Here is a 19,733-nt window from a genome sequence, read left to right on the forward strand (position 1 = left end):
ACAAACATTATTAATTGCCCCAAAATTGCCTTTGAATGAGACTTTGTGACATGAAAGGTTTGGTGACTTTCTCTTGCACTGTACGCCTGATGAAAAGCAAGTGGAGTTCACATTTGATCTTGATTCAACCAATGGTAGTTCCTTTCATACATTCTTTTCGTTCCTCTGTGACATTTCTTAAGTGGCGATCACCAGTCAAGCGACACCAGCTTACCTGTGGCAAATACTGGTGGCTTTACCCTGCTCTCATCCCTAGAAAGAGTGAACATTGTTTCTATAGGAACACAAGAAGTCACCAGCATAGGTTAACAGAAAGAAAAGAACATTTATTGGTGTACCGGTAACACAACCCCCTCGTTGCTAGGATTTTATTTGGATGCAAAGAATAAAAAGTGTTTTACTTTTGGTGGCGAGCACCAGAGCATCTGGAGGATTCAAGGGAAGAATTTGATTTTTTCACGTATTGATGATTTTTCTACTCGACTAATTTCGATGAAATATTGACTGCCGCAACCTGCCGCTTAATTGTGCCTGAGTTGTTTTTCTAAACAAAAGAGTCTACTTGAGATATTATAGAGAGACATCGACTGCAAGAGCACATCGTGAATTCGAAGAGGAAAAATCATTTCTGATTTCATGTACGTAAGTCGTATAATTCAAAGATTTTTCTTTTCCATTAGACCAGAGCTTGGCTTAATATGCGAGTAGTGAAAGTGTGATAACAATTAGTATATTTTGAGCAATTTGGTTGTTATCTGAATTCATAATGACGATAAACAGTGTTGGTAGCCAAAACCATTCGTTACTAAAACAAAATAATACAATTCGTAGATTTTTCCGAGCAACCATTTCTTTCTTTAGAACATGTTTCTAGTCGCTACCTTGACGCAGCTAGATTCATATCATGGCGTTCCAACACTTCAAAGCCAAAGTTGTACAGCGATTGCTTCATAAAGTTCCACTGGTTTTCCGGCAAATATAGTTCTTTCCTTGAAACAAAAAACTCCCAGATTATCAAGTAGAATGGACATTTCGAGCAAAATTAACGATGTGAACTGCAGTGAAATACGAATATTCTTAATTCAGTAGGTGGTTTGGTTTACTTTCTGATCACACTGATCGATTACGCTGGAATTTTTTTTAAGCTTCTCTCGCATCTCTTTTGAAGGCGCTTTTAAAGTTTTCTCTAATAGGTATTCAAATGGTGTCTTTAATTCTAGTTTTTCACTGATCGGTAAGCATGGCTCAAGGGTTGTAAAATGTCAAGATATTTCACTAGTAAATAATGGAAGTCAAAGTAGACGTGAAACTTATATTCTACCTGTAGCTGTTTGTCACGTGGATTTAGCATTTAACAAGTGTGCTTGAAAAGTCTGAATTTGATTTGATTTTTATCTTCTGAGAAGCAAATAGATTGGCAGTTGTAAATTGATTTTCTCATTAGTCTGGCAGAGCTTTAGAAGCATAACGGTCGAATAATAATAATAATAATAATAATAATAATAATAATAATACTTAAAAAACAAGTGTTAAACTCTGAAGCTTTCTCCGAACGGTTCTTTGCTTAACCAGAGCTTCATGTAGAACGTTCTTGGAAAGATCTTGGTATAGCTTACATTTATTCTTAGTATTCTGTGATAACTTAAGAATAAAACGTGTAACTACCAATTGATTATTGAAAGTGAAAACTGGGTATTAAACTGAGTGCGACTATATGAGTCATTCATTCACACTACGTTAATATAGTAAGAATTCTTGTTAGGATCGGAACACAGGTAAAATATGTTGATATGGATCAAAATAAGTCTATGGAACAATTAAAAGGCGGAAACTTTTGTTCTTTTAAAGATCGTTATCAATAAGTGGATTGTACATGAAACAGTGATACGAAAGCTGACAATTAACTGACGATAAACGTTCCTTCATGATGTGTCTACTAAAAATGATTAGATATTACTCTTTAGGCGATAAAAACCTGTGTTTATCAACAATGACGCACTTACGTCAGCGGGAGGTCTGAGATAATTTTTGAGGAAAAGTTAGAAGCAGCCTGGTTAGGGTATGGTTAAAGCTTCAACCGATTTGTTAGCTTAAAAGTGAAAAACAGTTTGCAGCCAAAAAAGGTTTGAACATCACGATTATTATTGATTATTATTGATTATTATTTGATACTCTGTTAGTCTGGTCATAACATTTGCTGTCGGTAATTCATTTCCAGGTTGATTCGGTGACAATGGACTCCTTTGGTCCTGTTTATACATTGTTCCTCTCAGCAATTGTCTTAGGTATTTATTCAACACTTTTTTTTATTGTGTAGTTTTGTTGCACGATTTTCAACGTTTGGTAATTAGGTATTTCTCTACCTCATTCTCATTTTGCTGAAGGCTCTTGAAGTACAAAAGACTGAAACATCCGCGTTTTAACTTCAACTTCTGGATTACCTTCTAAAGACTTACTCTGTCCAAAGCTTAACCCATTGAAAACTTGAGACAACCTTCCATAAACATAAAAACATTTTCCATTCCACTGAAAGATGATTTGAAGTCAATAGTCTACTTCATCGAACATGATAAATTTGAGGAAGGAAGGTACTTTCTTGTATAAGTTTACGCTATACTAATAGATATGTCGAATCAGGGGACACATCCAATTGATTCGAAGATCAGCATGTCAAAGACACATGTATACTATTCCCCAAATGGTCTTGATAGAAGCAGGTTTATAAAAGTTTCCAAAATTTGTGTAAGTTTTGGATTTGATCCAGCCCTCATTTTTCAAAAGTTTGTTTAAGTTAGGGTTTAAATCCAGCACACACTTTCTTCTAAAGGAGAATACCTTATTCAAAGGATGAGATATCTTTAGCTGCCGAGTTCATGATAATTTGATGATTTGAAATCAGACTGATCTTTCTCGTCTTTTGATTTAGCTGGACATTGCGCGCACGCGCGCAACTTCAAGTTCACAAGAGAGCGAAGATCAGGTAAGGGTGAAATGACAATCCTTTAATGGAGAGCATTAATAACTGCGTCAAGTACACTTGATTTATAATGCGTGAATGGACATGCGCGTTGTGTTAGCTATTACAGTGAGAGGAGTAGATTTAGAGTGAATGGCTGGTCTAGCATGGTCTAGCATGGTCTAGCATGGTCAGCTAGCAGTTCAATACAACATAGAATTTTTGTCAAGTGGGGTTTATACCGAAAAAGTGACGTTCATCTGAAACGAAATAAAATGGGAGCATGGTACGTTGGAACCGTCACGATAACAATATCCTCTTTGAGTGATTGTAAATCTTCAATCGGGTTCGAATCCATAGCAAAGACAGTTTCAAAATCTGCCGTCAGTCTTAGCATTGTGAGATCTGTTTCTTGCAGCCATGAAACAGTTGAAAAATAGAGAAAGACTAAAGTACTTTTGTGCATATAATGCGGCTGAAGTATTGATCGGAGGTTTCTTATTCAACCTTTTTTGTCCATTAATCTATTTCAGCTCCGTATAAAGTTGAAGTCACCACAGGTGTGCAGGAAGGAGCGGGAACTGATGCAAATGTGTACTTAACTGTTTACGGTAGCAATGGAGAGACTTTGGAAAAGAAGCTGAGCAATACGTTTGAAAATAACTTTGAAAAAGGAAAGTATGTAAATCAATTATCAATCGATTGATCCCCAATTAATACACTATTTAATGAGATTTTATTCAATTACAAGTCAGATCCATTTCATCTCATTTAGTCAGTCAGTATTTTATTGTAATCTTTATGTAGACACGATCAATTCATCAGCCTATAAAAATACATATCACATACGCTAAGATATTTAAAATTAAAACTACATACTATAACACTAAAGCTGTTTTCCGTGAATGCCGTGCGTTAGACTTTAAAAATGTCATTGATCTTACGTTTAAATAACCCCAGAGACTCTGTGTTCCTTATATCGCGTGGTAAACTGTTCCATAATGTGGCGCCATTGTAGCTAAAGCTTTTTCTGTAATAATTAGTGCGCGGTAGTGGAACATTAAGCTTATTTTCAGAGTCCCTGAGGTCATAAGCAGAGTCACGCCACGTAAACTTTGAATATAGATACCTTGGAGCTAGCCCGTGCAGACATCTAAACATCATGGTGGCTTTATGGATTTCCTGCTGGCGTGCAAGGTTTTTCCACCCTAAAAACTCGAGTAGCTCAGTTGCATCAGCATCATAGTTAGAGAATGTCAACACACGGGCTGCTCTATTCTGCAATTTCTGCAGTTTGTCTCGTAGCGTTTTCCCACAGCTACCCCAAACAATGTCACAGTAATCAAAGTGAGGTTTTACTAAAGCTTGGTAGATGAGATGTAAGGTTGATGCTGGGATCAGGTGCCTAATTCGCTTTAGGGCCCCGATACCAGAGGCGATCTTTTTCGTTAGTTTTTCGATGTGACTATGCCAATCGAAATTACATAACAGTCAGAAATTACATAACGCAACCTATAAAACACTTTGAAACTCAGTCAGTCTTTCAGTCATTTAGTCATTCAGTCACTCGGTCAGTCAGTCAGTCAGTCAGTCAGTCAGTAAGTCGATCAGTCAGTCGATCAGTCCGCTAGCAGTCAGTCAGTCAGTCAGTCAGTCAGTTAGTTAGTTTCAGAGCGAATGACGAAGGGCTAACGCTCGAAACGTCAGCTTTTTAACTCTTTACATTGGCCAATTTGCAATTTCAACTTAATTACTGAATATTACCAAATTGCCTAGTTAGTCAATCAGTCCGTCAAGAACCATGATAGAGAAGCTCATAGGAGTTATTTTATATTTGTTGAAGCGATTTTAAAGTGAGTATCCACGAATGAAAGCTTTGAGGTTATAGTTAATGAAACTGTTGCAAATTATTTAACTTCTCTTGCCAGAGTCGACGATTTTCAACTGAATTTAATGGACATCGGTGAGATAAAGAAGATAAAAATAAGGCACGATAACTTTGGATTTATGCCAGCGTGGAACCTGAAAGGGGTAGGTTAAATGTTTATTGATAAGGGACCTTTTTTCCAAGTGGGGGCAACTAGGCACCAAAATAAGAGAAAATTTTTAAAATAGAAAAGAAAGAAAGAAATACAAAATTATTAAACCGTAAGATTAAATGAAATTAACCCTCGGACATAAGATACCATTTACACATCGAGTTCGTCAAGCAATGTGAAGACCTTTTGATAATAATAATAATAATAATAATTATAATTATAGTAACGATAATAATAATACTAACCATAATGATAATAATGATAATAATAGGGATCGAACCCAGGTCACAACGGTGGGAAGTTGTTGATCTCATCACTGCGCCTTCCTCTCGCTTACTCTTTTCCCAAACAATTCTTAATGGTCCTTGGTTTTCTTCCAAAAGGTCAAAATCACTGCTCCTCAGGGACAGGTATATGTATTCACATGTGACTGTGATTTGAAGCAAGGAGCTCTGTCAAAAGTATTGCTTCCTTCTGGAGAGGGATCGAGACAAGGTGGTAAGTACACACATTACTTTATTTGTTCACTTCAACATCACTTTGGTGCTTTCCCCATTTTCAATTTGTAGATTGATCCCCAGGTGTATCTACTATATATCTTACTCTTGTTACTAACTATCGTTACCGTCCTCTGCAGCTGTGGTTGGTGGTTTTAATGGAATTTTTAAGGACTCTTCTCACTGCTGGCCGTTTAATGAGGCTCAGGGCGACTCATCTCCTGATTTAGTAGGAAACTTTCCAGCTCAGCTGAAGGTATAACGGTAGATTAAAAGCTAATTGGAGGGTGGGATTTGAAGTTCAGCACCGTGCACATTTCGCTCGGTTATCGTGCAAACAAAACCATAGTAATTTCAAAAGCCAATTAGAGCAAAGGATCTTATCCCAGGGAGCCAATAAGAACTCTAAATGATAATATTCCCGCCAAAAAACCCGGGAAAACGTGAGTCACCGAGTCATGAGTTGCATTTGATTGACGGAGAGATTGACTGCGTCGAGTTTGAGGATTAATCGAAGAGGGAAGTAAAATAAAACCTTTGCAGTCTTAAATGACCACGACTTTAGAACAAAAAAATTATTGTTCTGCAGGCGCCGGAGAGGTACTTATTTATGATAACGATTTATGGCAGAGATCCTTTGTTATGTCAGAACTCAGAATCCAGTTTTCACTTCAGATGATTGTAACCTTGAATCTGTGTTCATAACATAAATTTTTCTAATTCCACAAATTTAGAATAATATATTTTAAACCTCTCAAAAGTTAGTCATGTGCTGTTCGTCACTTCAGTCTTATTCTATCCTTTCTCAGGATGAGGCTAGAATAGTAGATTCTGTGGCAAGGGGAAAGGTAGCCTCTACTCTTGAACAAAACAGTTGGATTGATCTGGGAAACTTTAAGGGTGAGGCTATTACCTACATGTAAATAATGCTAATCGTTGTTATAAAAGACTTCCATCTTTTTCAGTGTGCTTGATATTTGATTTCTTTATGCGATGAAAAACAAGAATTCTGTATGTGTTACCACCTCCTCCAAAAACCATGGCGGGTTTATGCAGCTTGTATTTAGCTCTTTGCATGTCTCAAAAACTATTTGCAGAGGTCTGGCATTGTAGGAAAAACTCTGAAAGTAAATTCTTTCTTTATTAATTAATTGAATACAAGATAGCGGCATGTGCAGAGATCCAGTCGAAAGTTCTATATTTGGACGTAAATTGATCATCACCTGATTGTGTCATTCATGATAGATAGATAGATAGATAGAAACTTTATTAACGTGTCAAAGAACCTAGTTTGGGAGATATCCCATACTAATGTGGGGACACAAAATGAATACCCTTTTGAATCGCATGATTGAATAACAACAAGAAAAAAAGGAAACAGTATTACTTATAGTTGTGTACATATCACTTAGCCTCGTTTTCAACTCGCAATTCCACGCTAAATACCTCGCTTCATTACTCAATCAGAATGCGAGATTTTATTCAATGATGCGATTCTAAATGATATTGTTTCATATCACTTGTTTCGCGTTCTGGTTAAAAAAAACCCCTGTTATTGCTATTTCACTTCAATTTCTCAGATATTCAAAGAGAAAATCCATTGCTTGACTCGGGAATTCCGCGTCAAATTGCACTTGAAAACCGACTTCGCACGAATCGAGGCGATAGCGGTTTTCAAGTGCAAATTAACGCAAGATTCCCCCGCTTTGTAATAAGTTTTCCCATAGAATATCTGAGAATTTGAAGTGTTCTTTTTTTTCTCTTTACCTGAAGACAATGAATAATAAGCACCAACCAGCTTTTGATACTTTACTTCAATCCTTAGCTTATACATTTTTATCTAAAAAATTCTTCCTTAAAGGAAGATGCATTAGTGACCCATCTCTGTGTGCTAATGGAGTAACCATGATTTTCTGGGCAAGAATCGAACCAGCAGCCCTCCTAAACAATCAACAGCTTCCGAAGTACGTATTATCCAGTGGGGGATCAGATCACAGATCCCGAGGATTTTCTTTTTTCCATCAGAACAATCAGTTTGTACTAAGAGTGTCAGCGGCTGAAAAGGAATGGAGAATTGAGATACCACAAGGACAAATACTGCTAAATTCTTGGTTTTCATTCGCATTTACCTGGAAAAGAGGTACCTTCCAAAAAATTACAACTACTCTAATATTTAGTTTGTGATTCTTCCTGTAACGAATTAAATAACTGTTTTACTAAATGGATCTCGTTCTGAAGTCTCCTTTTCATTTTCGTTTATTCCTTGTTTGGTGAAGATCTCTTTTTCTGTGGTTCTAAGATGGTGTTGCATGGATCATTACTAACCTTGAAATTCAATAAAACTGACCACGATGCAAGTCATTATCATCGATATCAAAAGTAAATTAGAAGACATTCGGAATACGGGCCAAATTGAAACCACTGTATTCTTGAAACGAATATAAAATACTTCCTGCTTGTTCTTAGCGTGCTGAGTACATTCAACAAATTTCTGCTTTAAATATTTTTCACGTAGAGGAGGGACTAAAGTATTACATCAACGGGAAAGAGGCTGGTATAAAACAGATGAGTGAAAGCTTTGGTCAGATAAGAGGAGACGAATTCAACGACTTTAGGATAAGCAAACCCAACCATAACAATCTAGTGCAGGAGATGTTACCTATGAAGTTTGACCAGTTTGCTACTTGGAACAGAATTTTGCCACCAGAGGAGATTAACCAGGCCTTTAACCAGGGTATGAAGGGCTCACCCGACATTTCTTCAAAAACCTTTGAGTTATATTTCGATCATAAAGTGATACTTTCCTACATGATCCTACTTCAGAGTCTCCTCATGTTTTCATGTTCTCCGGCCACATGATAGTTTACACGTATTAAATATTGTTTGAGTGGATTGGTTGAGTGGTGCAATACACCTCACTGGAGTACAACTTGGTTTAGTTCCGTTTAGCAAATCCTGAAGCATTTACAATGTACAACTAGAAGATGGGAAAACATCGATTGGATCCAGTGAGAAATCATAGTGAATCGAGCAAATTGCTGAGGGAAAGGGAAGTATTGCAAAGTGGTGATCGAATCGAGTTTTGGTTTTATGTTCATTTTTTGTTGATTGAAAGTGTGCCAAAGGTTGTGTGATACCAATGCAAACACAATGCGAAACTAAAATACTTTAGACAATCTGTAAGTAGAGAGGAACTGCCCTAAAAAAGCCCAGGGTGAAGCAAACAATGGTTAACGCCTTGAACTTATTAGCAACACCTCACTCTCATTTGATTGATAGGTGGTGGACTACCTGAAAAAGAAGGACAAGCCAACCCTCAAGGTTAGTGGTACATTCCTTTAACTGTAATGAATGTACTTGCTGATCGTGTTCTGTCATCGTCTGAGCATAGTTAATCGAGGGGACTGGTTATGAAAGCCGGCGAACTTCAAAGGGATAGCTTATTGTTTTGGTTTTTCGAGTTCAACCTAGCGTGACCGTGCATCACATAGATTCAAGATGGCGTCTCACATGTGGGTGTTTGTACTTATGACTGCACGTTTTACGTCTGTAATATTACTATTCCTTCTTAAATACTGCTTGTATGTATCTATAAATGAAGAAGGAATGTCTTCTTCTTCTTCTAAAACTCCTAAAATTGCCTCTAAATCGTCTCCAAAGAAGAACATGTCATCACACGCGTCCGCCATGTTGTTTTTAGATGCACGGTCAATGTCACGTGACGGTGCATCTCAACCTCAAAACCCAAACAATAGGCCGGTCCTTTGAAGTTCGCCGGCTTTCATAACCAGTCCCCTCGATTAACTATGGTCTGAGTGAGAGTTTTACAGGGGAGCACTGTTGCATACACAGTGCGTGATGTTTTAACCTAGTGATCGGGAACAAAGTTTAAATCTTGAATTCTGATAGTTACGTCCTGTTTAAAACTTTTCACCGTTCTTTAATTGAAATAAATGTGATTCTCTGGTCTTTCAAATAGGTGAATGAGAAATACTGTTTTTAAGAGAAAATATGTTCTTTTATCACGTGGCATTTAGCTTGTAAGCCGAACCCTTGCCAGAATGGAGGAACGTGCAAGACCGATGCTGACTCTCCTCAAGGCTATCGCTGCATTTGTACTCCACAATACGCAGGAGTTAAGTGCGAAAGTAAGATTAATAACTTATACCGATTAAAATGTTAAATTTTCCACCGAACTGCACAAGTTGTTCCTCTGTCAATTAGATTTATGCCGATATCTAGATCACTTTTTGTTGATCAATTTCAAAAATTCTCTTTTACTCTTTATTGAAACAGTCAAGGAGGATCAAAAGCCACCGACGATTCAGGGTAGGAACTAAAAAGAATCATTTTAACAATAATAACAATAATTATAATGATAATAATTATCATACTAAATAATGATTATAATAGTAGAACATTTTTAAATGACCATGAAATTTCGGTACATTTCGGTGCAGTGTTATGACCATTACATTTCATTTGATCTGTCAGGCTTTTAAAGTAGACCAGAATGTACAGAGAAAGAAGAAAAGAATCTCTAGCATTAGAGTCTCGCAAAATTTCATTGTAAACTAAGGGCTCTCGTATCATCAATATCCTCCTGAAACCGTTTTGACTTTATCGATGTCGCTGGCAACCGCTTCCTTGGACCTAATGTTTATCACTGTTTTTCAGTGCTTTTGTTTTGCTGGTTACCCTCGAGTTCATTAGGTACAAAGCCTCGGGTTTCAAAAATTGGGTATGTTCCTCTTCATCAAAGCAAAGTAAAGGTCGATTAACCGACTTTGCCATCAATCGCAGCAGGTACCACTACTGCATCTAGCACTGGTACTGCTTCTAGCGGGACGTCTTCCACTGTACGCCCTACCAGTAGTACTTCTACCGTTGGATCATCTGGAGGAACCACCCGTAAGGCAGGCACCTCTGGAAAACCTACAAGCAGTTCTTCTACTGGTGGCGTTTCTCTCACCAAATCATCTGCGGGAAGCACTCGGAAAGCAGGCACCCAAAGAAAACCTACAAGCCCTTTTTCTACCAGTGGTACTGCTAGCACTGGAACATCGGGGGGAACCACACGCAAAGCAGGCAGCACTGCCAAACCTACAAGCGGTACATCTACCAGTGGCACTTCTACCACCGGAGCATCAGGGAGAACTACCCGCAAAGCTGGCAGCACTGCAAAATCTACAAGTGGTACGTCTTCCAGTGGTACTTCTAACACTGGAGCAACCACTACCGCAACACCCACCATTTCATCCGCTACCCCAACAGGTACCACAGGCCCATCTGCTGGAAGTGGATCTACAACAGGTAAACCAACTTCATCTTCCACGTCTAAGGCTTCATCTGGTGCCACAGGCACACCATCTGGAACTGCACCGACTACAGGTAAACTAATCATGGATTTTCGTCGTTCAGCGTCTCTCAGAACAAACAAAGGAAATCTAACCGACTGCAGCGACGACGACGACGCAACAAACGTCTTGTATTCTATCGACTGGACTGCGGACTTGACTACAATCTTCCCACAAGAACCTGAATCAAGGAAAAGACGCGAGAAATTTTATGGACTACGTTTTGAATAAGTCAAACATGTGATTTACAGGATTGTGTTTGACAGTTTTAACCCTTTAATTTCCATGACTGACCAAGACAGAATTTCTCCTTACAACATCAATAGAAAATTCTCTAAAAATAAGCTTAAGAATTGTGTGGCGAATTGATAATGAGATCACGAGAATAAAGAGGTTAATCAGGTATGAGATATGGCGGAAACCTAAGAGGTGAGACCGACCTCTCTCTTTGACGCAAAGAGTATATTTTAGTGTATTATATTATTAGTTGCACTCAACATAAGCTTTATATCATTAACTGCAGTAAGCTCTGCTGTCTTCTGATTCATTTCCGTCGTAAGCAAAGAAACAGGTTGGCGTTATTATTTTTCGCAGTTACTTTTAAATTACTTGAATTAACTATATCAAATTCGTAATTCATAGATTTTACAATAATATTTCTGATGCTTTTTGTTTCATACTATGCAAAGACATTACAACAGCCCGTCCAACAACAGCTCGTCCAACGACAGCTCCTGCAACAACAGCTCCTCCAACAACAGCTTCTCCGACTGGAACACAAAGTCCACCACCAGATATAGGTAAATAGTTTAGTCATATCCTCGTTTCACCAATAAACAGAGGTTACTCAATCATCAAAGTCATTTCGTTGCTCATGGGTGGTCCCCATGGGCACTATTTCAGCTTCCCAGCTCAGGTTCAATGATTAGCTATATCATCTTTACAGATAATTTAAATAATTGCTGTAAGTATGCCGTTATTTATCTCTGAATCCTGGAAGTTTATATATATTTCTAGCGCTGCACATTCAGATGATTAACTGTTTTTGGTTTTGTGACACCGGAGGAATTAGAATTTTTCCTTATTACTTAATCTATCTAGTGATTGTTTTATGCTGACTTTTGGTAATCAGTAACAATAAGCCAATGACAGATTTAAATGATCTCACAAGCGCAACTTTAGCAATGTGAATTAATTTCAGAGCAACTAGAAAAGGATGTAGAGAAGCTTGTCAACGTCTTCCGAAATCTCCACCAAGCCTCAGATGTGTCTGATACTCAGGAACTGAACCAACTAGCTCGCGAATGGGCGGGAAATCTCGCAGCTACTGGCGAAGAAAAGATTGATCCTGACTCGGAATTTGGACAACTAGTGTGCAGTCATCATGCAGAAGGTGATATTGCTAAGGCATGCGCGGTCAAGTGGTATAGTGCCATCAGGTTCTTTGACTGGGCGGATCCTAAGCTGACTGTAAAGACGTCTCCATTTACACAGCTAGTATGGCAAAGTACCACGAGCATTGGAGTTGGTATCGCTAAAGCTAAGGATAATGTTAAGAGAGTGGATGTCCCAGGCAAATATTTTATCGCGGTGTTTTTAAGTCCTGCACAGAGTGATGACAAGGTTAAAGAAAACGTTCTTCCTGCGGCTGGTAGGTTATAGACACGTTTTAAGATTTGCTTGTTATGGATTCGCGTTTCATTATCCGATATATCGTTAACCAGAAGAGGTCGAAGTACTAAATATATACACTGAATACTTACTGAAATACCTAACTATTACGTTTAGAGGCTATTGTGTTTCATCGCTTAATCAGTCAAGCTGAATTTCCTCCTCAAGGAAGGAATGAAAAAAAAAAATTTTAAAATAACAGATTTGTCTATAATGCTCGGTCTTAAGCAGAAGCATGTCTGGAATACATTCTGAACATATCGTCGATAGCAATCTGCAACCTCACGATCTCTCTTGTTTGCGTTTCCCTAGGAATCTCTACACCTTCACCAAATGGTAAGTATACGCGAAGGTAAATAAAAAAATGTTTTTGGCAAGTATTGTCAGCCCGTCAATTTTACTTGAGGATTACAACACAACATGTTTTGGTAGTATTACATCATAACCACATAATCTGATAGAATGTTCTAAAAAGTTCCATGGTGTTCGTGTAAGTATGTCAACATGACTAGGCATTCTAGAATTTTCTAGAAACTTATTCTTACGGTTATTATCCATAACACCATTCCCACCTATTTGACTACTTACCATCCTACCTAACCTTCTAACTACTGACATATCAACCCATTCCTCTACCGATCTGAATCCCTGCCCTCTTACTTACCAAGTAATATTGGTACCTACTCACTTATGTACCGAACCATTTTCTTCTCCTAGTGACAAATTAATCTACCTACCTTTTGTTTGTTTACTTGTTTTTTTTTTTTTTGCTTGGTTAGCCCTTGATGTGATGCCCTAATCTGTTTATCTTTCTAATTCTTCATTTCTCAAGCTGCTTGTCCAGAGGGATACTTTAAAATACCCATGGGCGTTACACGATCATGTTTCACTGTCCGTAACACACCAGTGACCTGGGATGACGCTCTACTCGGTTGTGCCCTTGATAACGGTACGCTGGCTTCACTTGAGAGCAGAGAGGAAGCTGACCTGATTGTTAGCTTAATTGCGAGTAAGAGAACATCCTGCTATGTTTCAAAATCCGCATTAGCGCTTCGCCTAAAATACGCACCCTTTTGAAGAAATGCTCCTCCCATCAACCAAAATCTAAGATAAACAATCTCCCCGACTCGAGTCGGGTGTCTCCTCCCTCCTCAAATTTTTATGGACGAGAACTTAGAACTCAATAAAGGATAGGTAATCCAAACGATTAAGAGCTTTGAGTTCCCCGTTCACGGTGAAAAGTGATACTTATGATACTACGCTGTAATGAAGAGGAAATGCAATACTTTACATCGTAGCAATGATAGTAAGAAAATGTTCCACAAAGTCACTGGCTTTTGAGCTATTATTAAACCATGTGTAGTTCAATGCCAACAAGGTAACGCCTTTTACTAGTGAATACTGGTCCATTCAAAGCGCTAGTTGGAGAATGACAACTTAACAAATGTTCACCGTTTCTTTGCACGATTTTAAAAAGAAGCCAACCTAACGGAAGCTTGGATCGGACTCCATGATCGTGCAACCGAGGGCCGTTACGTTTGGGTCTCAGGATCTCAAATTCCATTCTCCGAGTGGCTACCAGGTGAGCCTGATGGAGAGGAAGGACAGAGCTGTATCGTGCAAGCCAAAGGGGAATACGGATCTGGATGGGCCGACCGACAATGTTCCGACAGAAAGGCTTTTGTCTGTGAGGTACCCGCGCCTGGTAAGAAATAATGATGATACAAAGCTAGAAGCTTATCTTTGAGCCATTCTCTTATCAAAGACCAATGCGTAGTTTTGGGTGTAAAGCTTTGAGTAACATGGTACCGACGGCACTTTATGCTTAGACCTTCATGTCCAAAAAACGCTGAGAAGTTTTCGTTGAACGTAGAATTGTTACGCAATAACTATGGGACCTCTTAAGTCTCTGGGTACACCAATTAGAAGATCACGACTCACAACAACCTTAAACCACTATTCGCCTCACTAAAATACGTTTAACAAAGTAAGTATGTCTTATTAGACGTTTTGTTGTGTAGTATCGCTGAGTATTTTTACGAGTTGTGCCGTATTTTGACGAGCCCGTAGGGCGAGTCAAAATACAAATAACGAGTAAAAATACTCAGCGATACTACACAAAAAAACGTCTAATAAGTTATTTATTATCCAACACGCCAAACTGTTATTTCAGTGCGGGCGAATTTCGCGAATGTTTATTTACGGGGAGTGCGTGACAGAAGTATGCGAAGCGGAACGGAATTGGCGCGTTGTTGTGCTGCTGTTTCTATTTTCTTCAGAAGAAATTTTCTGGTCGTTAAGCTGTTTTTCTTCGTTCGATTCATCTAGTGAATTGGGATCTATATTTGCCAGTCATTCTGACTCTTCGTCGTCGGAAATATGATTCAAATTGTCCGCCATTTGTTTTTTTTTTCGTAACTACAATCCAATTCTTCGCTTGCGCGATGCGAGAAAACCTGTTTAACCGGTACTACAATAGACGAGTACAAATACCGCGTGATATTTGTACTCGTCTATGCCGTTATTTGTACTCGTCTAGGTGTAGTTGGATAATAAACACTAATATTCAACATACAGTCGCGAAAATTATGCCGATCAATTCCCACAACGAAGCCTTGCTTAAAGATACAACACCACAAGACTTACCACAGAATGGGCGACCGTGCATGCGTTTGCACAAGTAACAACATAAAAAAACACACTTATCATGATATAAGGATGATATCAACGACAGGTCTTTTATTAATAGGATAAGTATTACTGATTGATTGATTGATTGATTGACTATTTCCACTTCTCTTATCATTAACTTCTCAATGCAGGTCATACCTTTTACAAGTTCACGTTTAACCTGACAGAACCACAAAGCCAGTCGTCCCAGTACCCCTCGTATTCTCAATATTCTCAGTCCTATTATCCCGGATCAAATTACCCAACCACGTGCGCGCCTGTCGTTCAGAATGTGAATGACATTCTCAGGGATACGGTAAGCTACTGTTAGTGTTAATACTTTGCGAAAAAGTAGAATGAGGCGGTTATGACTTGATATTAAAGTTTTAAGGGAAAAATTTCAGCCGGGGACGATGATATAAAATAACTGTGACAACCAAAAATGAAAGACTAAGTTTTATGCTTTTAGAAAACGTTTTAGAGAATAGAAGATCGTGACCGATCTGTACTTATGCTCAAACTGATAACAAACAAAATCACTTTCTCTGACTCGTAAGGTCATAAAGCCACACCATCGCATTGTTTATAATTTATTCATTATCTGGAGGAGATGCTTTAGCTGGCTGTATAATGCTCAATATATAAAGTAGAGAGTAAATAGAAATAGTAAAATCAACAACGAATCAAAGTTTCCGTAACTCGTAGTTTCATGCTTTCGCAATCATCAGACGGTGGTTATTCCAATGAAAGACATACCTTAGATACAGAATGCTAATTATGCGGTGTGAAATCTATAATTAGGCGGTGTGAAACTTAGTTCCTATAATTAGCGATTCTACTGAAAGTGAATGAAAGTTAATAAAACCGCTAAGAGTGATTAGCATCTAATTTCTCTTTAAAATATCACTCCTAAATCTTACATTAAGGTTCTGAGAAGAAAGGAATAGATCACCAACCAAAGAAGCTCTTGATTATCAAACAATTTATCCTAGTCACCTTAGGAAATGTGTAGAGAACAGTATGGAGAATATGTATACTGATGTTAGGTTGTAAAAGGGTTAACCATAGATAATATATAAAATGATGCTTGGTGCCATTTTTACAAGAGGAATTTTGAAGGCAGATAATTAGAATTTAGAAGGAAAAAACTTGGTTTTTTTATTTAATTTTAGAGGACTCTTTTCTCAATTTCAATGTGAAAACAGTTAAGAAAGTTGAGATATCGTACTCATTACCAGCCGAATAAGCGAAGGGACTGATGGGAGACGAATTTCAATCACATTTTTCCTTGTCTTACCACTTGGAGGTTTAAGTGCAAGTCTCAAAATCAGATTATGTAAGCTTACTAAAACTCATTCCTGTGTGTTGATTTATTAACTCTTGGACAGATCGCTCGTTACTTCCAAGCAAAGAACCTTTCAGTCCAGCCAATTGTAAACACAATCAGGTAAATGGTCAACCTACTGACTGAATAATTGGATTATTGTTTTTTTTTTTTATATATATAAATTAACAGTTGTCTTTTCTTCCTTTTTATTTAGGTGCTTGCCAGATGGCAAATCAATTGTTGAGGTTATCTTGAGGCTTGGTCCAGAGGCAAGTCCTGATGCGATTGATTCACTCAAGACCAGCATTCATGAGAATGATGGAGAACTGGAACTCCAAAATGGAGCATCTGCTAAACTTATCAATGTAACGGTTCTCCTGCCAGGTAAGCAGACCATTAGGTTCTATGCACGTGGGAGACAAACGTTTATCCTAGTTGGAATGTGGTTGTAAAGAATGAATAAAATATGGCGCAGGGCGAAGCAGTTGTGGGCATACCAAAACTGCTTGATACCTAAGGAATGATGACTCGGGAAAATGAAGCACAGCGCGCAATTGTCTTCCTCGATCGACTTAACCAAACTACATCTAAACTAGCCTTTAACTTAATATTTGTATTACAGTTTTCACTCGGTTTAGGAGTATTATCATTGCATTAGGCCCATGAAACATTCCTAAGCCTTTAAGGTTTAGAGCCACTTCACGAAAATCATTTGTAATAACCCGAGAGACATACAAGAGACAAGGATAAGAAAACTAAACCGTTTACTCAGAGATATCTACTTGTTAATGATCACTACGAATATTTAAGTAGTCGAACTACAGGTCCCTGCAATGTAACACATCTTATTGTAACATCATGAACGGAAAAAAAATTGCTCAGAAAGTAGATGAGAAGAAGTTTAATTTTCGCTGCTTGCCTGTTTGCTGTAAATTGCATGCTTAATTTCGTCACAAAAACAGCAGAGATCCCACGGTAGGCTCCACCTCCTTAATTCTTACCATTTGCTGCATTAACAGGGATCTCTCTATCAAATGTGACCTCAAATAAGACCTCATAAAATGTTTGTTCATTTGTACCATAGGCGCGTCACTTTGCCCAAACCAGTGCATGAGCAGCACTTGTCAGCCAGGTTGTGACCCGACTTGCTGCGCCCAGGCTCCAGCTCCAGCAGCAGCAGCAGCAGTGGGAGTAGCAGCAGGAGCAGCAGCCGTACCGTATCCATCACCAGCGTCTTACCAACCTGAACCAGTCTACCCCCAAAATAACCCGTGGCAGTGTCCAATTGCCTGCACCAATAATGTCAACTACTGCCCACCTTACTGCTCGCCACGTTGTTGTAATAAAAGACGATCGCGAGTGAGGATACACAAGTTTTAACCCCTTTAACTCCTTTTTCCGGTGTTAAACATTATTTTTAGCTTTTAAAGGTTTTATTCTAAAATAGCTCTTGACCCTACTGTGGCTTGTTATGAATGGTTTGATGACTGAACGAGGATATCTAGCGTAGTTTAGATTGCTTTTTCTGCAAAATATACCTAAATAAAAAAGATAATGTAGAGCTGAGTTAGTTTCGATAAAAGTATTAAATGTACATTAGTCAGGATTTAACGATAAGGCAAGCAAAATTGGTAGGGTCCTCCTTGGCACAGACAAGTATTTAATACGCTTTCCAGTTTAACGTGCCGATTTATATAATTTAAAGAGGACGATAAAAACGATGAATTACGAAAACAGTCATAGTTATAAGAAGGAATACGTTTTGAGACTCTAGCATCAGCGATTGATGTCTGTTGGATATTTACACTTGTTTATAAGGTTAAAATAAAGAAGCTTGCGCTTATAAATTGTATCTTGATTTGTTAAAAAGAATAGTCACAAGATTGTAAATACAGCACACTCGAAACCACACTATGTGAACTGAAAACCGCAAACATTTTCTTCGCATCCGATACTGAAAACCCGGAACTTCCTCTCAGAAGCAGTGTGTATTTAAGCAAACATAAAGTATCTCTGATATTCCTTGAAGATTTATTATGAAATCAGTGACGGATGGCTTGTACGTGGTTTAATTAAATACACTTTCCACTTTGTCTAAAGGAAAACGTTTGCTCTTCAACGTCTCGTTGTAAGATTCCAGCTAACTTGCAAAGACCTGTGAAAAATTTGGCAAAGATAAAAGATTTTCTGAGGGTTACTGAGATTTTAGAATCACTGAAGAGGCTCGTTTTTCTGGGGACCAAATTTCAACTGCTTCAAATTTCCAATGCATGGTGGTTTTCTCTGTGGAGAAATAAACACAGTTAAGCTCTACAATTCTTATTTAAAACAATCATATTTCGTGATCGTACAAGTCGAAAACGCGTGGTTTAATTTATATTTGCCACGTGGGTTATTCAGATTTAGTAAAAACCTGCCATCAGGTTGAATGACTTATAGAAGCCAATATTACTATTTTCCATAAATTACAATTATTTTCAGGCCCAGAGTTCCGGTTTCTACTCGTAGATAAAACCGCGCCTTTCGTTGACTTTTCGTTTTGAAAATCTTCCCTTGACATCCCTTTGTTATTCGAATGAATTCATGCGAACTCTTTGTACTTTTGGAGCAGGTGTTTTGGACACGCATGTTTCCCTTTCGTTCTATTTCTTGTCGCCTTGTCGTCATTTTTCGCATCTCTCGTATTCTTAGAGTTTAAATCGCCTTGAACAGTTTCCAGCTCTGTCTTCAAACGTTCCATACGAGATCTAAGTTCATCGACTTGCGTCTTGAAATCCGATTTCACAACTCTAATTCTCGACTCTAGACTGGTTAACCTTTCCTGAATCTGTGTGGTAGTGTTAAAACATTTCAATGGCCTTCCTTGACCCACATCCCGTATCTTTCTAGTGTCATCTTTGCTTGAGTCCATTCTTGTTTCGTTTACCATTGCCAAGTAGAAATTGATACCATTTACAAATATACAAATAAGTCAGGGTAAAATGTTGCCGTGGAGCGCTATAGGAAAAAATGCAAATGAGCTTGCTTTGAGGTTACCAACAAATGATGAGCCTCGTTGTTATGTGGTGGCTCTAAAGAAATGTGACTGAATTGATAATTCATTTATACGGGAAATTCAAATATATAGTTCAGGGAGAGTGTCGAGGCAAATTTTATTTCTTAAATCATTACCCCCAATATTAAGTTTCTAAGACCCGTTCATATCATCTAGAAATC

At 38.2% G+C, this 19,733-nt stretch overlaps 1 protein-coding gene across 1 annotated transcript; it reads left to right on the top strand.

Annotated features, from left to right (window-relative positions):
• Positions 1-370: 370 nt before the first annotated feature.
• LOC111321985 (uncharacterized) lies at positions 371-18,364 on the top strand. The gene is made up of 23 exons (XM_022925012.2): positions 371-638; positions 2,219-2,285; positions 2,927-2,980; positions 3,490-3,634; positions 4,885-4,987; positions 5,379-5,493; positions 5,633-5,748; positions 6,302-6,392; positions 7,354-7,632; positions 8,008-8,226; positions 8,772-8,813; positions 9,530-9,640; positions 9,789-9,821; positions 10,296-10,883; positions 11,539-11,649; positions 12,051-12,500; positions 12,833-12,856; positions 13,353-13,529; positions 13,998-14,225; positions 15,343-15,506; positions 16,579-16,637; positions 16,732-16,901; positions 17,602-18,364. Exons 2-23 carry the CDS (start codon positions 2,234-2,236, stop codon positions 17,895-17,897), a joined length of 3,627 nt encoding a protein of 1,208 aa, XP_022780747.2. The 5' UTR covers positions 371-638; positions 2,219-2,233; the 3' UTR covers positions 17,898-18,364.
• The last annotated feature ends 1,369 nt before the right edge of the window (positions 18,365-19,733 follow it).

This window comes from Stylophora pistillata, chromosome 1, assembly GCF_964205215.1.
Source record: "Stylophora pistillata chromosome 1, jaStyPist1.2, whole genome shotgun sequence".
Classification (NCBI taxonomy): domain Eukaryota; kingdom Metazoa; phylum Cnidaria; class Anthozoa; order Scleractinia; family Pocilloporidae; genus Stylophora; species Stylophora pistillata.